The following is a 16,151-nucleotide window of genomic DNA, read 5'->3' on the forward strand; positions in this document are numbered from 1 at the left end:
TCTGGAGACTGGAGCCAAGCCTTGTCGTGTTGGCTTGGTTACTAAGTAAAAAAAATGGCGGGTTTTTCGCGGCAAAAGTATCTCTAGCGATGGCTCTGAAATGCTGGGAAAAAAATGGCCAAAAGCAAGTATGAGTACGTAAGAAAGTTTGAGCAGAACGATCAATGCCTCTTGAACTGCTGGATTGTCATTCGAATCGATGGAAGGAATTTTCACCGGTACACTAACCACACATGCTTGGTAACTTCATTCGTGATGAAGTGATCAACAAGATCGTTAAATGAGCTTATGTTTATTTCAACTTTTAGGTTTTCTGATGAACATGGTTTTGAAAAACCAAACGATCTGAGAGCATTGCAGCTTATGAATAAATGCGCTGAAACAGTGATGAAAGAATTCACCGACATTGTGATTGCATATGGACAAAGTGATGAATACAGGTGATTTTTGCAGGGGTGGTTAATAGGAGGGGAGGGGGCTTGTGGACAGTGGGAGGAAGGGGAGGGAAGTGATTGATCTGTAACCTCAATATTCATACTTTTGTCATCCTTTGGAGATACATTTCACTGTTTTGATAACAATAGTTTTGAAATAAAAACACCTCATCATAAGTGGGTAGGGGGAGTTTTGGCAAATCCTCCCCCCCCCCCCCTTTGGCACCCTTGAAAAGATATAATTTTGAAAATGATATGGAAAAATTATGCTTAGGCTATTTAATGAACCTTTTTTCCAGTTTACATAATACAAGTTTTAATGTGGGCCCATGTAAAACTGTATTTAAATATCAATATTGTTTTGTGTGTGGACAACTTGATATTTACAAGGAGTAATTTTTGTTGCTTTTAGTTTAGTATTTAAAAGAAGTACAACACAGTTCAGCAGAAGAGCAAGGTGATGAGCTAAACTATAATAATTATTATTACCAACTGTGCTTAAACCTTGTATGCCCTGATATCACAACACACACTTTCTGTAATACTAATATCTCACAATTATATTGGGAAGAAACTGGTAATATACCCAGTATTCTAAAATCAAAAGAATTGTTGCTCTAAGTTGTTTAATAAAATAGAGGAAAATTGGTACTAACACATGCCAATCAGCCTTGCCAAAGATTCTATATAGAGAGAGGTATTTAGAGCTAATCAAAGTCTACCAATAATTAACCGTTGTTATGAACACCATGACCAGTGATGAGAAACTGATGTATTTTGGTTAGTTGTGGATACAAAATTTACCACCTGTGGAAAATAAGTTCACTTTTACAGTGTTCAAGTCTTTAAGAGCAGCTTTGCCTAAATACCAACTAGACTTGGAAATACCGAAAAAATTGAATTTCTTCAAACTCGCCCAGAATGAAGCCCTATGGGTACTAGTTACAAAAGTATTGTTTTAAGTTTGGTAAATCAAAAATTATTTTTTAATGCATTTTTTTCGTTTCAATGCCCCAAATTGGCCAAAATTGATTGAAAATGAGTGGCATATTCAGACGCTCATAAACTCAAAAGTAAAAATCTTCATTATAAACTGATTGCACGTCGTATTTGTACTTTCTTTCTTGTATAGTTAGAGCTAAATAGATTGCGATTTCATTAGAACTAAAATATTTGACGAATTTTTTAAATTAATAACCCAAGACAGCTTGACAAGAGGTCTATTTTCAAATGGTAAAAAGATGTTCTGGTACACGGCTTTTCCCAAAACGACTAATTTGGTCTGAAAGAGCATTTTTTCTTCAAATAAGTGAAATAAAATTTTTGGGTAAATAAAATTATGAGTGCTGAGATAGTGAACTAAATGCAGCACTTCTTCCTGAAAACATGACCTTTGATGCAAGCGTAATGATACCTATTACTGCAGGAAAACCCGGAAGAAAAGCAAATGCTTCATTATTTTGAATCATTTTCTAGTGATATCTCTCTGAAACCATTATTGCAAGAAACTATTTCCAGATGTGAAATCTTACAGGGTCAAAGAAGGAGCTAAAGGGAGCATTTGACACAATAACTTTGTTTGCTGAGAATTGAAGTCAATGAACGAATTCCAGTGAAATTTATGAACTTGAAGTAGTTAGCCGATACTTACCTGAATATTCATATTTATAGCAGTCTTCTTGGATTAGCTTTCAAAACAAGCTGGATCCAGATTTGCAAATCTCTAAAAGAAGAAATGTTTAATGTTCCGTGACCTGCCCGCTGCTATAAATTCCATGCACATGCCAACCGCATGTTTGTCGTAATACTAACTGAACTCCATTGACAGTTTCCATAGGCAACCCCAAAATAAACAACCCCCAAAAATGTAAAGTGAAATTGGCCGTCTTCATAAGTTCCATTACTTTTCAATTTCACTGGAATTCGTTAACGGTTATTGACTCCAATTCTCAGCAAACAAAGTTATTGTGTCAAATGCGCCCTTTAGCTCCTTCTTTGACCCTGTAAGTTTTCACATCTGGAAATAGTTTCTTGCAATAATGGTTTTGGAGAGATATCACTAGAAAATGTTTCAAAATAACGAAGCGTTTGCTTTTCTTCCGGGTTTTCTTGCAGTAATCAGTATTTATTACGCTTGTGTCAAAGGTCATGTTTCAGGAAGAAGTGCTGCATTTAGTTCGCTATCTCAGTGCTCGCGATTTTATTTACCCAAAAATTTTATTTCACCAATTTGAAGAAGATACAGTGGTCTTTCAGACCAAATTAGTCATTTTGGGAAAAGCCGTGTACCAGAAGGCCTTTTTACCATTTGAAAATAGGCTAAATGTAGACCTCTTGTTAAGGTGTCTTAGGTCATTAATTTAAAAAATTTGTCAAATATTTTAGGTCTAATGAAATTGCGATCTATTTAGCTCTAAATATACAAGAAAGAAAGTACAAATACGACGTGCAATCAGTTTGTAATGAAGATTTTTACTTTTGAGTTTATGAGCCTCTGAATATGCCGCTCATTTTCAATCGATTTTGGCCGATTTGGGGCATCGAAACAAAAAAGTTGCATAAGAAAATAATTTTTGATTTATCGACCTTAAAACAATATTTTTGTAACTAGTGCCATAGGGCTTCATTCTGGGTGAGTTTGAAGAAATTCGATTTTTGCGCCATTTCGAAGTCTAGTTGATATTTAGGCGAAGCTGCTCTTAATACGGTATTTCCTTGAATAATAGCCAGGGACCAAAAGGAGGTGGTAACTTGAGGGGGGTGATTATTTCAATATTGTTTGCAGAAGGTTAGTTAAAAACAACTGATGTTGGGCATTCTAAATGTTCTCAACTTGATTAGTTTTCAATGTCAATATCTTCGACCTCAGAGTTTGAGTCCTCAATCAGTCTGGCTGGATCATACTGCACTTCAGCATCATCCTCCATGCTTACCACAGTCTAGTGAGAGGGGAGGGGGTGATTATTCAAGGGAAGTGAGGGGGTGGAAGGAGGTCAATTATTCAAGGCGATTATCTTAAATAATCCCACCAAAGGAGAACAATAATTATTTGATCGGGGGGAGGAAAATTAATCAAGGCACAGCTATTATTTGAGGATATACAGTATATTGAGATATAAAGATTCAAAATATCTTAATGATACCTGAATTCTAAACGTGTAAGCCAAAGGCTATGCCAGCTCACTCAAGCTTGATCACTTAGCTAAGGGATGAGGAGTTTTTGTGCCTTGTTGATACAATTTTTGTGCAAGTTAATTATTTTCTTTGTCTTTTTTTTCCAGCAAGCTGGTAACGAATGTTGTGTCACTGTTTTCCTCTTCTTATGTGTTTTATTGGAGCCAATTTTTCTCTTCTCGAGAGCTTCTCTATCCACCAATGTTTGATGGACGAGTTGTTCTCTATCCAAACGAGAAGAACTTGAGAGACTATATGAGCTGGAGACAAGCAGATTGTAAGTACTGTAGCTCAACAGTTTATGATCTATAAGAGAGATCAGTATTAATTTAGTAGGCCAAAAAAGGGAAGGCAACTGGCCTGATTGAGACACTTCAGAGTAAAATAAAATTTTGTTTTCGTTTCTTATACTACTCATTCTTGCAGGTCACATTAACAACCTTTATAACACATGCTTCTGGTGTCTGGTGCAACAGTCAGGTCTTACAGCAGACCAAGCTGAGGAGAGACTTAATGTTAGTAAAGCAGATAAGTCTAATTAATATTTTCATTTTCTGGGAGTCCTCTAATCATGTCTAAACAGAATGCTATTATCATAACTTTTAAGAAGATTATGACATCATTGTCAGTTACAGAGTATTTGAAAAACCGTTAGCTGACTATATAACAACTGGGCGAAACATGCATAATTAAGATAATGCAGAAGATAATGCTATTATCTTCTGCATTTTCTTGGAAATCTAATAACAACAAAGATATGTGTTTCTGTATACTGTACGTGGATGTGATTTTATCTCCAAATTGTCAAGGTATAGATCAAAATGGTGACTGGTTTGGTTGGGGAATGGTGAGAGCATTGTATGCAGAGATGTACTTTTTTGGATAAAACCTAGAAATATGCACATCCTGGATTCTGATCTTCCTTGCTTGGAATCTGTTGTAAAGTTCTTAATTGTCAAACTGAAAAAAATGTATTTCAAAAAAGTCTCCAAATGTGTACAATCATCAATCAGAAGTTGCCTATGACCCCTCCCAAAAACCCCTACACATATACCCCTCCTTCTGGGCTGGGTCATTTCTGACTTCTTGAAATCTTTTCTGATTAGGGCACAGTATCCAGTGACAAGAATGAAATCTTATTCTCTCAATTCAACATCAACTACAACAACCTGCGTCAGATGTACAGAAAAGGATCAGTTCTTGTCTGGGAGAAGGTAATTAAACCACCCTGGCCACCATGGTCACCCTGATCACCCTGATCACCCTGGTCACCCTGGTCACCCTGGCCACCCTTGCCACCCTGGCCACCATTGCCACCACGGTCACCCTGGTCACCCTGGCCAGGGTGACCAGGGTGGTATCAAACACCAAATTAGATTGTAGAAAGTGGAAAATATGAAACATTTCCTAATTTAGCAGCAAAAAAGTGTTGTTCGCAACTTGCTCCTCACCTGTCAAGTATCACCAGGAAGGAAAGTGTTATTTTGAACAAAATAATTATGTTGTTCCTCACCAAATTAAACACAGAGTTCTCAAACTAAGTATTTGAAGAGGCCAAAACAACTTCAGCATTTTCTTTAGTTTTGTTTGCTGCGAAGTAAAAGACTATAATAATTATTGTGTTGTTTCAGTGGGGCAGCTCAGTTTTGACTGCTGCTCATACTGCGGGTGCAGCCACTGCATGCAAGGCCTGGCTATCCTCGGACCTTGCCAGCCTCTTCACCCTCGTCAACCTGGCCACCCTTTCCTCCCTGGTCACCCTGGCAATCTTTGTCTTTAGTGCCACCCTTGCCACTCCCTCACCCTCACTCTCCTGGCCACCCTGGCCACTCTCTGCACTTTGGCCAGCCTTAAAACTTTTGTCATCCTCATCATCTTTGCTGCCCCGCACTCCTACCACCCTTTACTACCAAGGCAAGGGTGGAAAGAGGGGCAGCGGGGCAAGTGTGGCTCTTCTGCATCCCATGCCTCTCACCCCTTACTCTCCCCAGCTTTCACTCTCATTTACCCCTCACTACACAAATGCAGGAATTTCATAACATTTAGCGCAGACTTTGTTTTATCTTGCTCTCTACAGACTGTTGCTGTTGACAACACAGCTGAAGGAGGTAGTGTTAGAAAATCAACGAGACAGATTGTAATCCATCATACTGACATTATAGGTGATGTGTTTTGGAATGAACATCCAGAAATTCTGGACAGTTGAGAAATGGTCAGCTTGCAGTGATGGTTGTGCCTGACCAAAAGTAAACATAAGAACCACTTTGCTGTTTAACAATTAGACCCGTAGCCCTTGCAGGCAACAGGTCAATTGCCCATGAGGCAAAGGCGAGAGGGCGAAGGGTCTAATTATTTTAGTATCACCCAACTAGTGGGACAGAAAAGGCAATAATAAAGTTAGCAAATGCAAGTTGAAGAAATATTTATTTGGGAATAAAATGCAAGAAAGCGTCATGCTTGACTGCGCCAATTTCGCTACTCGAGGACTATTACTAATAGTCCTCTAGTAGCGCAGCCAATTAAAATGCAGGATTTGCATTAGTCCACTAGTTGGGTGATACTAATAATAGTTATTTTATTTGGGATCCAGATGCCCAATAGTCAACTGTATTGACTCCATGTACAGGGTAGTCAGAAGTAACTGGCTCCTCAGCCAGGCTTTTTTTCTAAATTCTTTTGAAAAGATCGCAAAATTGGCACCTACTCCAACTATAAAGCTGCCTACTTTGGCAACCCTGCATGTACATGGAAAACTGACATTGAAAATATTAGAAATCGAATAAAAGAAACAAGCAACTCAACTTTTCACCTGTATATTTATTTATAAAAAGCATTGTCAATAAGGTTATAAGTAACAACATATAAAAAACCAAAGAAACTGCCAATTCTACTTATGCCATCTTAAACAGCAGCATGTGTCAGAGTGAAATATAAAACATGAACAGAGGGTCAATGATGCAAAAGAACCCTAGAAAGTCCTTAACGAAATTGCAGTCTAAACAAGGTTTAAAGATCTGAACATGCCAGTCTATGATTTGCTGATTTATGTTGTAACAATTACCTTTATTACATGGTACCCATGTCATATGGTACCCAGTGTGCAAAGAAAGTACTGTTCGACAGCCTAGAAGGCTCTTGGATGTTCTAGTCAAGTTAGTGGATTCTGTCCATCACTTGCCCGATGGGCAATTGAAGTTTCTTGAGGAAAGTTTTTGAGGATAAAATTATTCAAATTACAGATTGAAGAACTCTTGAGATGAACTTTTTTGGCACTGGTGATAAGGATGTTCTGGCTAGTTCACCATAACTTTTTTAGAACTTGCCCAGAGGGCAAGCCCGAAAATTTGCTTTCTTTGCTCCCTGGTGCCTACTAAATCTACCATGCTGGGTGGCAAAAGAATGCTAGCGTCTACAAAACAAAGTGACTTCAACCACTAAAGCTGAACGTTTCCTTTTTTTTCTCTTTTTTTCTCATCCACCTCAGTAGATGTTGTTTGGTGTGACTATTTTATGCCAAAGATCCATTTAGCGTTTGACTAAGCTCATCCAGAAACCAGGTTTACCTTAGATATCAGTTAAATAATCAGGGAAAATGTGTTATTTATCGCTTTGTTTAGTTAGAAGTGTACATCATTATTCTACAAGGATATCTAATCTTGCATTGCTGGTGAGGAAAACCATAACACAAATAAAAATGTCCCTTAAAGTCTCTTATTGATTGACACTAATTTAACCAATCAGTGACAGTACACAGGTTAACATAGTGGTATATCATTACAACATAATTTGAGTTGCTGCTTGTATCACAGGCATGCAATACGTGCAGAAAGCTGCTTTTTTTTCGGATTCAGGATAGGGGCAGGCTCTTTAACAGACTACATGACTATACTTGACAATATTATTTTTTTCTCAGGTTATATTCTGCTCGTGGTTTTTAAGAAAAGGCTACTGTAAAGGCTAGAATCTTGGTCCTTTCAAGACTAAGTGAACTTTCTGTAATACCACTCTCTCTTGTGATACAATTTCCAATCAATATTTTTGCTTGAAAACACACATTAAAATTAAAAGTTATTTGATGCTAACTACAAGACTTATTGTAGATGGTATTTGGCTTCTTAAGACTTTATTTTGATTATGAGAAAAAATACTCCTCTCTCTTAGATGCAACCCAAATAAGATGACTGGTATATTAAACAGGTTGCATTTCACATGTTACAGGTCCTGTTTCATAGATCACAAGTTGCTTGCAACATACCATATCTTACAACACAGGCTGTTAATATGCCACTGGTTGAACACCTTGGGTGCTGGGTATGGCTTGTGTGTAGCATGCATAGCACAGGCAACAGACTATGGGCTACAGGTGTAGTTTATAGGTTGCAAGCCATTAGTGATCTGCTTATTGTACCAGCCATGAACAAATTTATTTACTGGAATAATCAGCTTATAGCATGATGTCTAAGCTGGCACCATCTCAGCTTCTCTGGAAGCTACCCTTTCCTTCTGTGGTCTCTTCTCCCCTGTAAACAAATTTTCAGAACAAAATAACAGTGATTAAAAAAAATTATCTCTCTCACACACAAGGACATACCATCAGCCAGCAAAGATTGGAAGGGACCATTTTACCAACACTAATTTAATTAATCTTCAAACTCTTAGACTAAAACAGTATGTTGCCAAACTGCTATTTCTCATGAATGTTATAGTCAAAGATTGGCAGTAATACTCATTGTTATCAAATACATACCAGGTTCTTTTGTGGGCACTTCTGGTAATGGTTCTGTTGGTACTTCTGGAAGATTCTCTGTCACAGACTGAAAAAAAAAAAAAGAATATTACCACTATGTCTTAGGAAAGTACAGTGTATTTTGTTCCCAAAGAAAAGAAATGCTTTATAAAACCCCTGGAATTGATGCTAGTTAATTACAATGTTTCGTCAGGTTAATTTTGTGGGGTTATGTGTAACAAAATTGCGGCCTTATGCGCAACAGAGCACGAAGAAGATAGGTGAGGTTGTGATGTGTAACAAATCACCATTACTACTACTACAGATGTACTGAGTGAATTAAGTGACAGACTTTCTGGGAACATGATACCAGGGCAATGGTAGTGATCAAACCCTCAACATTTGGATCTGGAGTGCAATGCATTACACAAAATCCTACAATGTGCACTTTGTCATTCTTTTCATCCTGCGAAGTTAATAATTTTATAAGGCATATCAGCTGCTGCCTCAACAGTTTCTTGTTCTTGGTTTTCATGATCAACAGATGCACCAATACATAGAAATTCACATAAATACTGAGAAATGCACTTGACAAGCATAACAATTGAATTTTTTTTTTTTATGCTAAATCTTGTGTTTCTTGGTGTTAACATTGATTATTGTGCTTTTGCCAGCATTAATTTTCTGCCTTCATGATGGGCTTTTTATTGCAGACATGAATGTTAGTTCCTTGGTTTGTTTATCTCTATCAGTATGAGTGCTCTGTATCAGTCTAAAAGAACTTATTGAATTCTACAAAACAGTAACTGGTTCTAATACATGTGTCATACAACCTGTGTCATTTCCTCGAGTTCTTGTAACACGGCATCTTCATCTTCCTGGGTCAAACTTCCACTCAAAAGGTCATCAATTTCCTAACGAATGAAAAAATGAATGAATTATGCCCGTACTGTAACTTACAGTGATGAAATTAAGACTGTGGTTAACAAGAGAATAAGACATGTTTTTCCAGTTGATATCAACATCACCTACCCTCTGGTATTCAATTCCTTCCCTGGTTTCATCCATTATTCTCTCCACATCTTCTATTGACATTATCTATGATACAATGAACAATGATCAAGACACTATTGGAGTGCTCCTTTAGCACCTACTTACATAACAGCCTGTACTACAATCAATCAGTCAATCAATCAATCGATCAATCAATCAATCAAAAAAAACAATCAATCAAATCAATCAGTCATTCATTCTTCATTCAGTCAGATGATCAATTAAACAATCAGTTAATTAAGCATGTGAGCAATTAATGATTTGATCAATAATTATTATCCTTTGCTTGATCAACCTATCAGATGAGTCACTCATTAGCTGAAGTATTACAAGTGAAAATGGTAGTTCGTTGTCTTCAAGTGATCAGTTCAGCCCACAAGTTACACACTGGGCCACTTTGTTTATGAGGCTCTTGAAATAGGATGTGCACGTACTTAATATATACACTACATACCTCATGCATTTTTTTAAGTGCCTCATTTCCTTGCTTTAGTCCATCTGCCACTTGAATTTGAACTTGAGCAAACTCAACATCTTGGACCTGTGGTGATAATGTTTAAACACACTTATAAGTAAGAAATTCAGTACTCAGTTACATGGAGAGTTATCGATAAGGCCAAAACAAGTCTAGCAAAGAAATCAAATATATCTTTGAAAACAGGTTTATAATCACTTTTTACATTGAATGACATTGGTTTATTCACATTCTTGTTAGACTTCAAGGCTCGGAAAAAAAAAACTTCAATTCCAGCTTGCCCTTTGGACGAGCAATTATAATTTTACTTGCTTTGCTTGCTTTTCCTTGGATAGGAGGCCATAGCAGCCAATCCTTTTGGTCTGTCTTTTATAATGAGTTTATCGAGGGAGATATAAGCAACCTTTCCTTGCGCTTTGACACTTATAAAATTAATGTTTGTGAGAGTTCAAATTAAAATTGAATTGAATTGCCCTGGGCAAGTCTTAGTTTTTTTTTATTCAACTGGTAGATGACTTGTCTAACCCCTTGCCCATTGGGCAAGTGAGAATGGAAAGTTACTGTCCTAGCAGGAAAATCAACTTGTCCCCGATGACCCAATGGCACTTTTCTCAAGCCCTGCATTTTATATGGCAATTCCGTGCTTGTGCAGTGTTATGCACTAACGGTAACAAAGAAAGTAAAAAAACTTTTTTGGGCCTAGTGGATAAGAGACTGGCACTTTGAAAGAAGTCCTGTTTCAGTAGCATAAAGTAGCTATTAATAACTATTTCTACTTTCCCAGGAGGAGATGCCTGTCTGTTGAAAGTTCCCTCTTCCCACAGCTACATTCCCCTAACAATTTATGATTGTTACTATCACCCAACGAGATTCATCTTTTGAAAGAAAGTGTCTTACAAATAACACAATAATCATTGCAAAGGTTGAACCAAGACTTCTACACCACTACACCACAACTACCTCACTTACTGTATTTACTTGAATAAGCGCTGCGCATGAATATTTTTCATGGCTTACAGGCTTGAAGTTAACCTAAGTTTTGGCTTTCGTAACAGCCTTGTGAATACTTTTCTGCAGGTTTTCAACAATGCTTCACTCAATGTCAATGTCCTGACTGTTGCTGAAAGTGCACAAGATTTAACACAGGATGCACTTACAGAATGCAATTACGGGATGCGACTACAGTGTATTTTTATCATCTTCACCGCACCTGCAGCACTTATTCGAGGGCGGCGCTTTTCCACCCCATGTGCAGCACTTAATTGAGGGCGGCACTTAATTGAGGGCAGCCCTTATTCGGGGACGGCACTTATTCGAGTAAATACGGTAATGTATTGTACAAAACAAAACAATATATTAACAAACCATTTTTTCTAAGTTGTCCAACTGGTTGTCTGTCCTTTCAAGGGTCTGCTCCTGGTATCTTTTCTTTTTAAGGAGTAACTTTGCTTTACTGGATAATTTTAATTAAACAAACAACACTGAATATATCTTTCTAAGGCAACGTTTTCATGAATGAAGAGGCCATTGTGGCTTACTGCACTAGCACTTAATTTTATTAACTTATTTGAGAGTTAAGCAACTTTATTATATGGTTTGTGTTTGTAGCCAATATAACATGCACTCTGATTGGCTAATTTTAGGGCTGTGACTAAAAGTGGGATGGGGACTTGGGGACTGGGACATGGGACATGGGACGTGGGACTCGGGGACGCGGGGACGCAGGGACGTGGGAACTTGGGACCTGGGGACACGGGGATGTGGGGACTTGGGGACGTGGGGACTCGGGGACGTGGGGACGTGGGGACGTGGGACACAAGCATGCGCAGGGACTTGAGGACGTGGGACGTAGGGACTGGAGGACATGATAAACAAACATCACCTGATTTTTGCGCTGAATTTGTAAAATACAATTTTCGGCGGTCAAGTGAAAAGTAGTAGGGACCTTGAGCACCGATGATGAATGAGACGACGATGATGAGTAAAACTTCTGTAAGACTGGGTTGAGGACGTCATTCATGGTGTGAAAACCACGTGCAAGTACATGTAAATAGAGCTGAATCCTTGCAAACATTGACCTAAAACTATCGAAAAATTTTGTCATGTCTTCCTTTCACGAGCTCCACGACCAATTGCGCTTGAGCTACGAAAACGGTACTATCGATGACAACGAACTTTCAGTCCTACATGAAGAATTTATGTCGAAAAATCTTGATTTCTCATAGGACGAACATAGGTTTTCACTCGGAGAGATTAACTAACCCGAATTTTCGGGCGGATATAATCTAAAACGACTTTCATGGTATAAAATTCTATCCTAAAAACATAAGCGAAAGCCTACATGTAGATAGGAACCAGAAGAAAATGAAAGAAAGAGTCATTTTTCAATTTCTGAATTCATTTAATTTTCTACTTTCGCTGACAAGCAAATTTCACTACGGACAAATCGATAAACCCAAAATAATGTTATTACCAACGATTTCTACATCAAACTCGCCGTAAAATCTAGTTAATACAAAGCTAAGAGGTTAAATAAATAACCAAATTTCATTTCAATAGTTTGATATAAATTTCTGGCTGAAACACTGCACAAATAAATTAATACATACTCATGTTTGCTCAGGATGGCAAACCTGACGTTTTGACGTCCTGAACTTCACATGGACTATGAGTCGAGCATGCATAGTAACACGGTAAGGGGAAATTTTACTTCCGGTCGTTGTCCTCTGGGTTCGTTGTCGTTGGTGCTGGTCCCTAATATATGCTGGGGATCATCAGCTTCTGGTCTGCTGACAAACTCTCCAGCATATCAGATTACCTTTCACTTGACCGCCGAAAATTGTATTTTACAAATTCAGCGCAAAAATCAGGTGTTGTTTGTTTATCACGTCCCCGAGTCCCCGCGTCCCCACGTCCCCACGTCCCACGTCTCATGTCCCCAAGTCCCCGTCCCTCTTTTAGTCACAGCCTAATTTTAGGGCATTATTCTTCTGTAAGATTACCTTTTCATAAATGGCTGCCAATTATAAATCTTAAATTGTAAGTATTAAAATTAGCTTGACTAACCTCGTTTTTAAGTTGATAATTCAAATTAAATTTTTTACTCTCAAATGAGGTTAGAGAAGCTAATTTAAATGTGTACAAAAGAATTTTAATTTGGCAGCCATTTATGAAAAGGGTCTATGCTCATGGCCGATTATGGGCCTGCAAAAGTAAAGCAAACAATCCATATAATAAACAACTTTTTAAACTCAAATGTTCGGTCTTTACCGAAAAATCTCAAACCTTGGCCTTGCCCTATTGACTGTCTGTTAGTGATCCACAAGGTCTCTATTTTAGATTTTTCCCCAAAGACCTCACTCTCAGTTAATGAGTAGTTACTGACAGCAATCCACCGTAGGAAAAAATATGGCGGTTGTACATTTTACCACAATACCCTGCGAACATAACACAGCCTACAAGGCACACAAAGAAAGGCTGCCAAATTTTTACAATATTTGTCCCTGTAGTAAGGACATTGTGTAGCCTAGGTTTGAAGATTTTGTAACTCTTCTGTATGTTTTTATGAACGTTGTTAAGATTTTTGTGCACTAGGAACTATGGGTAAATGTACCAGTCACCACGTTTTCTCTTATGCAGGATTGATTAAGTGTCATTCCTAACAACACAATACAGTGACCTTGGAGATTGTTCAACTTCACACCATCTGACCCTGAGTCCAAACACAAGCCTCTGATGCCTTCCTTATAGTTACTTCTTAAATATTTCTTTTTTATGATAATACCACAAATAAAGAAATAATAATAAAAAAAACATAAACTTACTCTTTCTTCCCTTCCTTTAAGAGCTGTTTTGATAATTGTCTTTTTTTTGAAAATACCATAAAATAAAAAAAAATTAAAAAAACCCACATAAACTTACTCTTTCTTCCCTTCCTTTAAGAGCTGTTTTGCTAATTGTCTTTCTTTTTCAAGATTGAGTTGTATCTGATGAAAAGAAAGACATTTATAAGCACAAGTCAGTTAAACATGCTGCCAGTAGATAGTGTGATAGTTGGAATCTGTTTATAGGTGTCTGTTTATGGCAGGTGCTGGGAGAAAGTAGACACGATTGAACTAAAAATAATCAATTAAAACATATTTTAAAAAATGTAGGTTTAAACTCTAGATCCAGCCACTGACCTTTAAGTCATTATAAATACCCTCCACCACACAACATAATTTATGTATAAAAATGTACCTTTTCAGTGTGCAAGGAAAGTCATGTATGATTGCATGGTGCTGGTGACTTTTAAAATAGGCTTTCCTTCACTTACCAGACAGGCAAAGTGAAGTTTCTTGGGATTTTTTTTAAAAGAGATTTGAATATTTACAAAGTACTGTAAAGGAAGCGCGGTAGCCTCATGGCAAGTGCGCTCACCTCCTGATCGAGCATTCCAGGTTTGAGCCCTGGCCAGGGACATTGCGTAGTGTTCTTGGGCAAAACACTTCACTCTCACAGTGCCTCTCTCCACCCAGCTGTATAAATGGGTACCGGTGAACTTAATGCTGGGGGTAACCCTGCAATGGACTAGTATCCCATCTAGGGAGGAGTAGAAATACTCCTAGTTACTTCATGCTACAGAAACTGGGATAAGCGCCGGCCTGATCGGCCACTTTGCTTGTATGCAGACTTCTTTTTTTTTACTGTAAAAGAAGGGGGGAGGGGAGGGGGGATGCGCTAGTGAGAATGACTTTTGAGCAAGCAGTTACAGCTTTCCCAAGGGGTAACTAGTTCCAAAATCAGTTTGCTTTGCAGCCTGTGTTTTATTTAGCACCTTTTTCTGGTATTGCTTCAACTTGTCCCTCTGCTGTTTCAATGCCTGAAAAATCGCATAGTATTAAATGATTATTTTTAATATGCAGCCATAAGTAAATACTTTTGATTTGATGTACATTAATTGTACTGTCTGGTTTCTGGTGGGTAAGTTGCTCTGAAATATAGTACTTAAACTTGTAGGTATATAGTAGAATAGTTTCGAACTTCATCATCATTAATTTATTCTTTACTGTTAGAATGTTTGTCAGAGTGCTTTTTTACCAACCTGGTTGCAGTTGACCTGCAAGACTTGGAAATTTCAATGAGAGTAGCAAGAGGGAAGGAGCAGGGGGAGGGGTCTCATATGAACCTCATATGAACCCTTTGCCATGCACCCTTTTCAAAGAATGAACCCTGTTTTACAACTTACTTTATTTTGGACGTCTATCTATCTATTCATATTTATCTAGCCTGCTGAGTACCCTGCATGGCATTTAATTGTTGATGGTTTCAGCAAAAGAAGGAAGCTCAAATGTTATGAGATTAGCCTTAGTTAAAAGTATTCCTACCAGAATTGCTTTATCCTGTTCAGTGATCTTTGGTTTTTCAGGTTCTTTCTTTTTGCTAAATAAAGACCCCATATTTCTCAAATGAAGATAAGGACAGCTAGTTAGTGAAGGCTATAACGTTGGTGCGTTTGCGACAACAGAACTAGGACATTTCTTTCGTTCCTACACAGGAAGTAAAACTGCCGCCATCTTATTTTGTTGCAACCAGATGAAAGCATGAAAACGAGGCACTTTGCAATTTGGTATTCAAGATGGCGCTTGGCGCTATTTGAGTCTTACGCGTGAATTTCTTGTTCAAGTGGAGAAGTCTTCATGGCAGAATGAAATGGTATGAGTGGGAGACCACAGGGCCGTGGTAGGCAAACACGCAGAGACCGCTCTCAGCGAAATAAAGGCCGAGACCACTCTGCAGACTCAGTGGGCAGCACTACAAGTACTCAAAGTGAAAGAGAAAGAGATCGAGAAAGGGAACAACGAAATGGGCGGAACACCAGACGTCGTCCTGAAAAGAAAGACGACCGAGGCAGACGAAAAAATGAGGAAACTAGAAGAGATGTTTCCGATAGGGAAGGCAGCAAAGTCAATGCTGTTGAAAAAGATAAAGGAAAGCCTCGCTCAGAGTCTGAGAAACAACCTCCTCGCGGAAGAGGTGAACCTAGCCGAGATCCTGCTAGGGAGTTAAACCGAGACAGTTTTGCTTCTAAAAGCTCAGCTAATGGTAAGCAGAAGAATAAAAATTCGTACCTTTATTGGTACTAGACTACTGTATCTATGATAGTTGGCTTATGTTGTAGACGTTCAACGGCAGAGACAATTGTGTTTATTACAATGAGGCGCCGTTGTTCAAATTTGAAAGCCGCAATTGCAGTAGCCGAGCATTTTGTTGTGAAAGCACACGCTACGGCGGAAAATTATGTCTGAAG

The 16,151-nt window shown here is 38.2% G+C and overlaps 3 protein-coding genes across 6 annotated transcripts in view; 2 read left to right on the top strand and 1 right to left on the bottom strand.

The window, feature by feature from the left end:
- The first annotated feature begins 63 nt into the window (after positions 1-63).
- LOC145489914 (putative tRNA(His) guanylyltransferase) lies at positions 64-6,296 on the top strand. The gene is made up of 7 exons (XM_081468999.1): positions 64-218; positions 309-440; positions 847-891; positions 3,716-3,885; positions 4,035-4,123; positions 4,715-4,822; positions 5,686-6,296. Exons 1-7 carry the CDS (start codon positions 115-117, stop codon positions 5,812-5,814), a joined length of 777 nt encoding a protein of 258 aa, XP_081325125.1. The 5' UTR covers positions 64-114; the 3' UTR covers positions 5,815-6,296.
- A 98-nt stretch (positions 6,297-6,394) lies between these two features.
- Positions 6,395-15,422, bottom strand: LOC145489917 (charged multivesicular body protein 6-A-like). The gene is made up of 9 exons (XM_081469004.1): positions 15,229-15,422; positions 14,679-14,723; positions 13,784-13,848; positions 11,228-11,315; positions 9,842-9,928; positions 9,367-9,432; positions 9,168-9,248; positions 8,356-8,422; positions 6,395-8,128 (listed from the first exon to the last, which is right to left on the bottom strand). The coding sequence occupies exons 1-9, from the start codon at positions 15,298-15,300 to the stop codon at positions 8,067-8,069; spliced, it is 633 nt and encodes a 210-aa protein (XP_081325130.1). The 5' UTR covers positions 15,301-15,422; the 3' UTR covers positions 6,395-8,066.
- A 42-nt stretch (positions 15,423-15,464) lies between these two features.
- LOC145489909 (serine/threonine-protein kinase SMG1-like) overlaps positions 15,465-16,151 on the top strand; it is a 66,174-nt gene continuing 65,487 nt past the window's right edge. For all 4 annotated transcript variants that reach the window (XM_081468989.1, XM_081468990.1, XM_081468992.1 and 1 more), the window contains exon 1: positions 15,465-15,946. In XM_081468989.1, the coding sequence (XP_081325115.1) occupies positions 15,559-15,946 (388 nt within the window). In that variant the 5' untranslated portion in view covers positions 15,465-15,558. The remainder of the gene's footprint in view (positions 15,947-16,151) is intronic.

This window comes from Orbicella franksi, chromosome 6 (genome assembly GCF_964199315.1).
Source record: "Orbicella franksi chromosome 6, jaOrbFran1.1, whole genome shotgun sequence".
NCBI classification, from domain to species: Eukaryota; Metazoa; Cnidaria; class Anthozoa; order Scleractinia; family Merulinidae; genus Orbicella; species Orbicella franksi.

Coding starts and splice junctions, on each gene's coding strand:
- LOC145489917 (XM_081469004.1), bottom strand. CDS start 15,300: ATGGGGTCTTTATTTAGCAAAAAGAAAGAACCTGAAAAACCAAAGATC. Junction 13,849..14,678: donor TGAAGCAATACCAGAAAAAG/GTGCTAAATAAA, acceptor TCTTTTCATCAG/ATACAACTCAATCTTGAAAA. Junction 9,929..11,227: donor TGGACAACTTAGAAAAAATG/GTTTGTTAATAT, acceptor TTATCACCACAG/GTCCAAGATGTTGAGTTTGC.
- LOC145489914 (XM_081468999.1), top strand. CDS start 115: ATGGCCAAAAGCAAGTATGAGTACGTAAGAAAGTTTGAGCAGAACGAT. Junction 219..308: donor GATGGAAGGAATTTTCACCG/GTACACTAACCA, acceptor TTCAACTTTTAG/GTTTTCTGATGAACATGGTT. Junction 4,124..4,714: donor AAGCTGAGGAGAGACTTAAT/GTTAGTAAAGCA, acceptor TTTTCTGATTAG/GGCACAGTATCCAGTGACAA.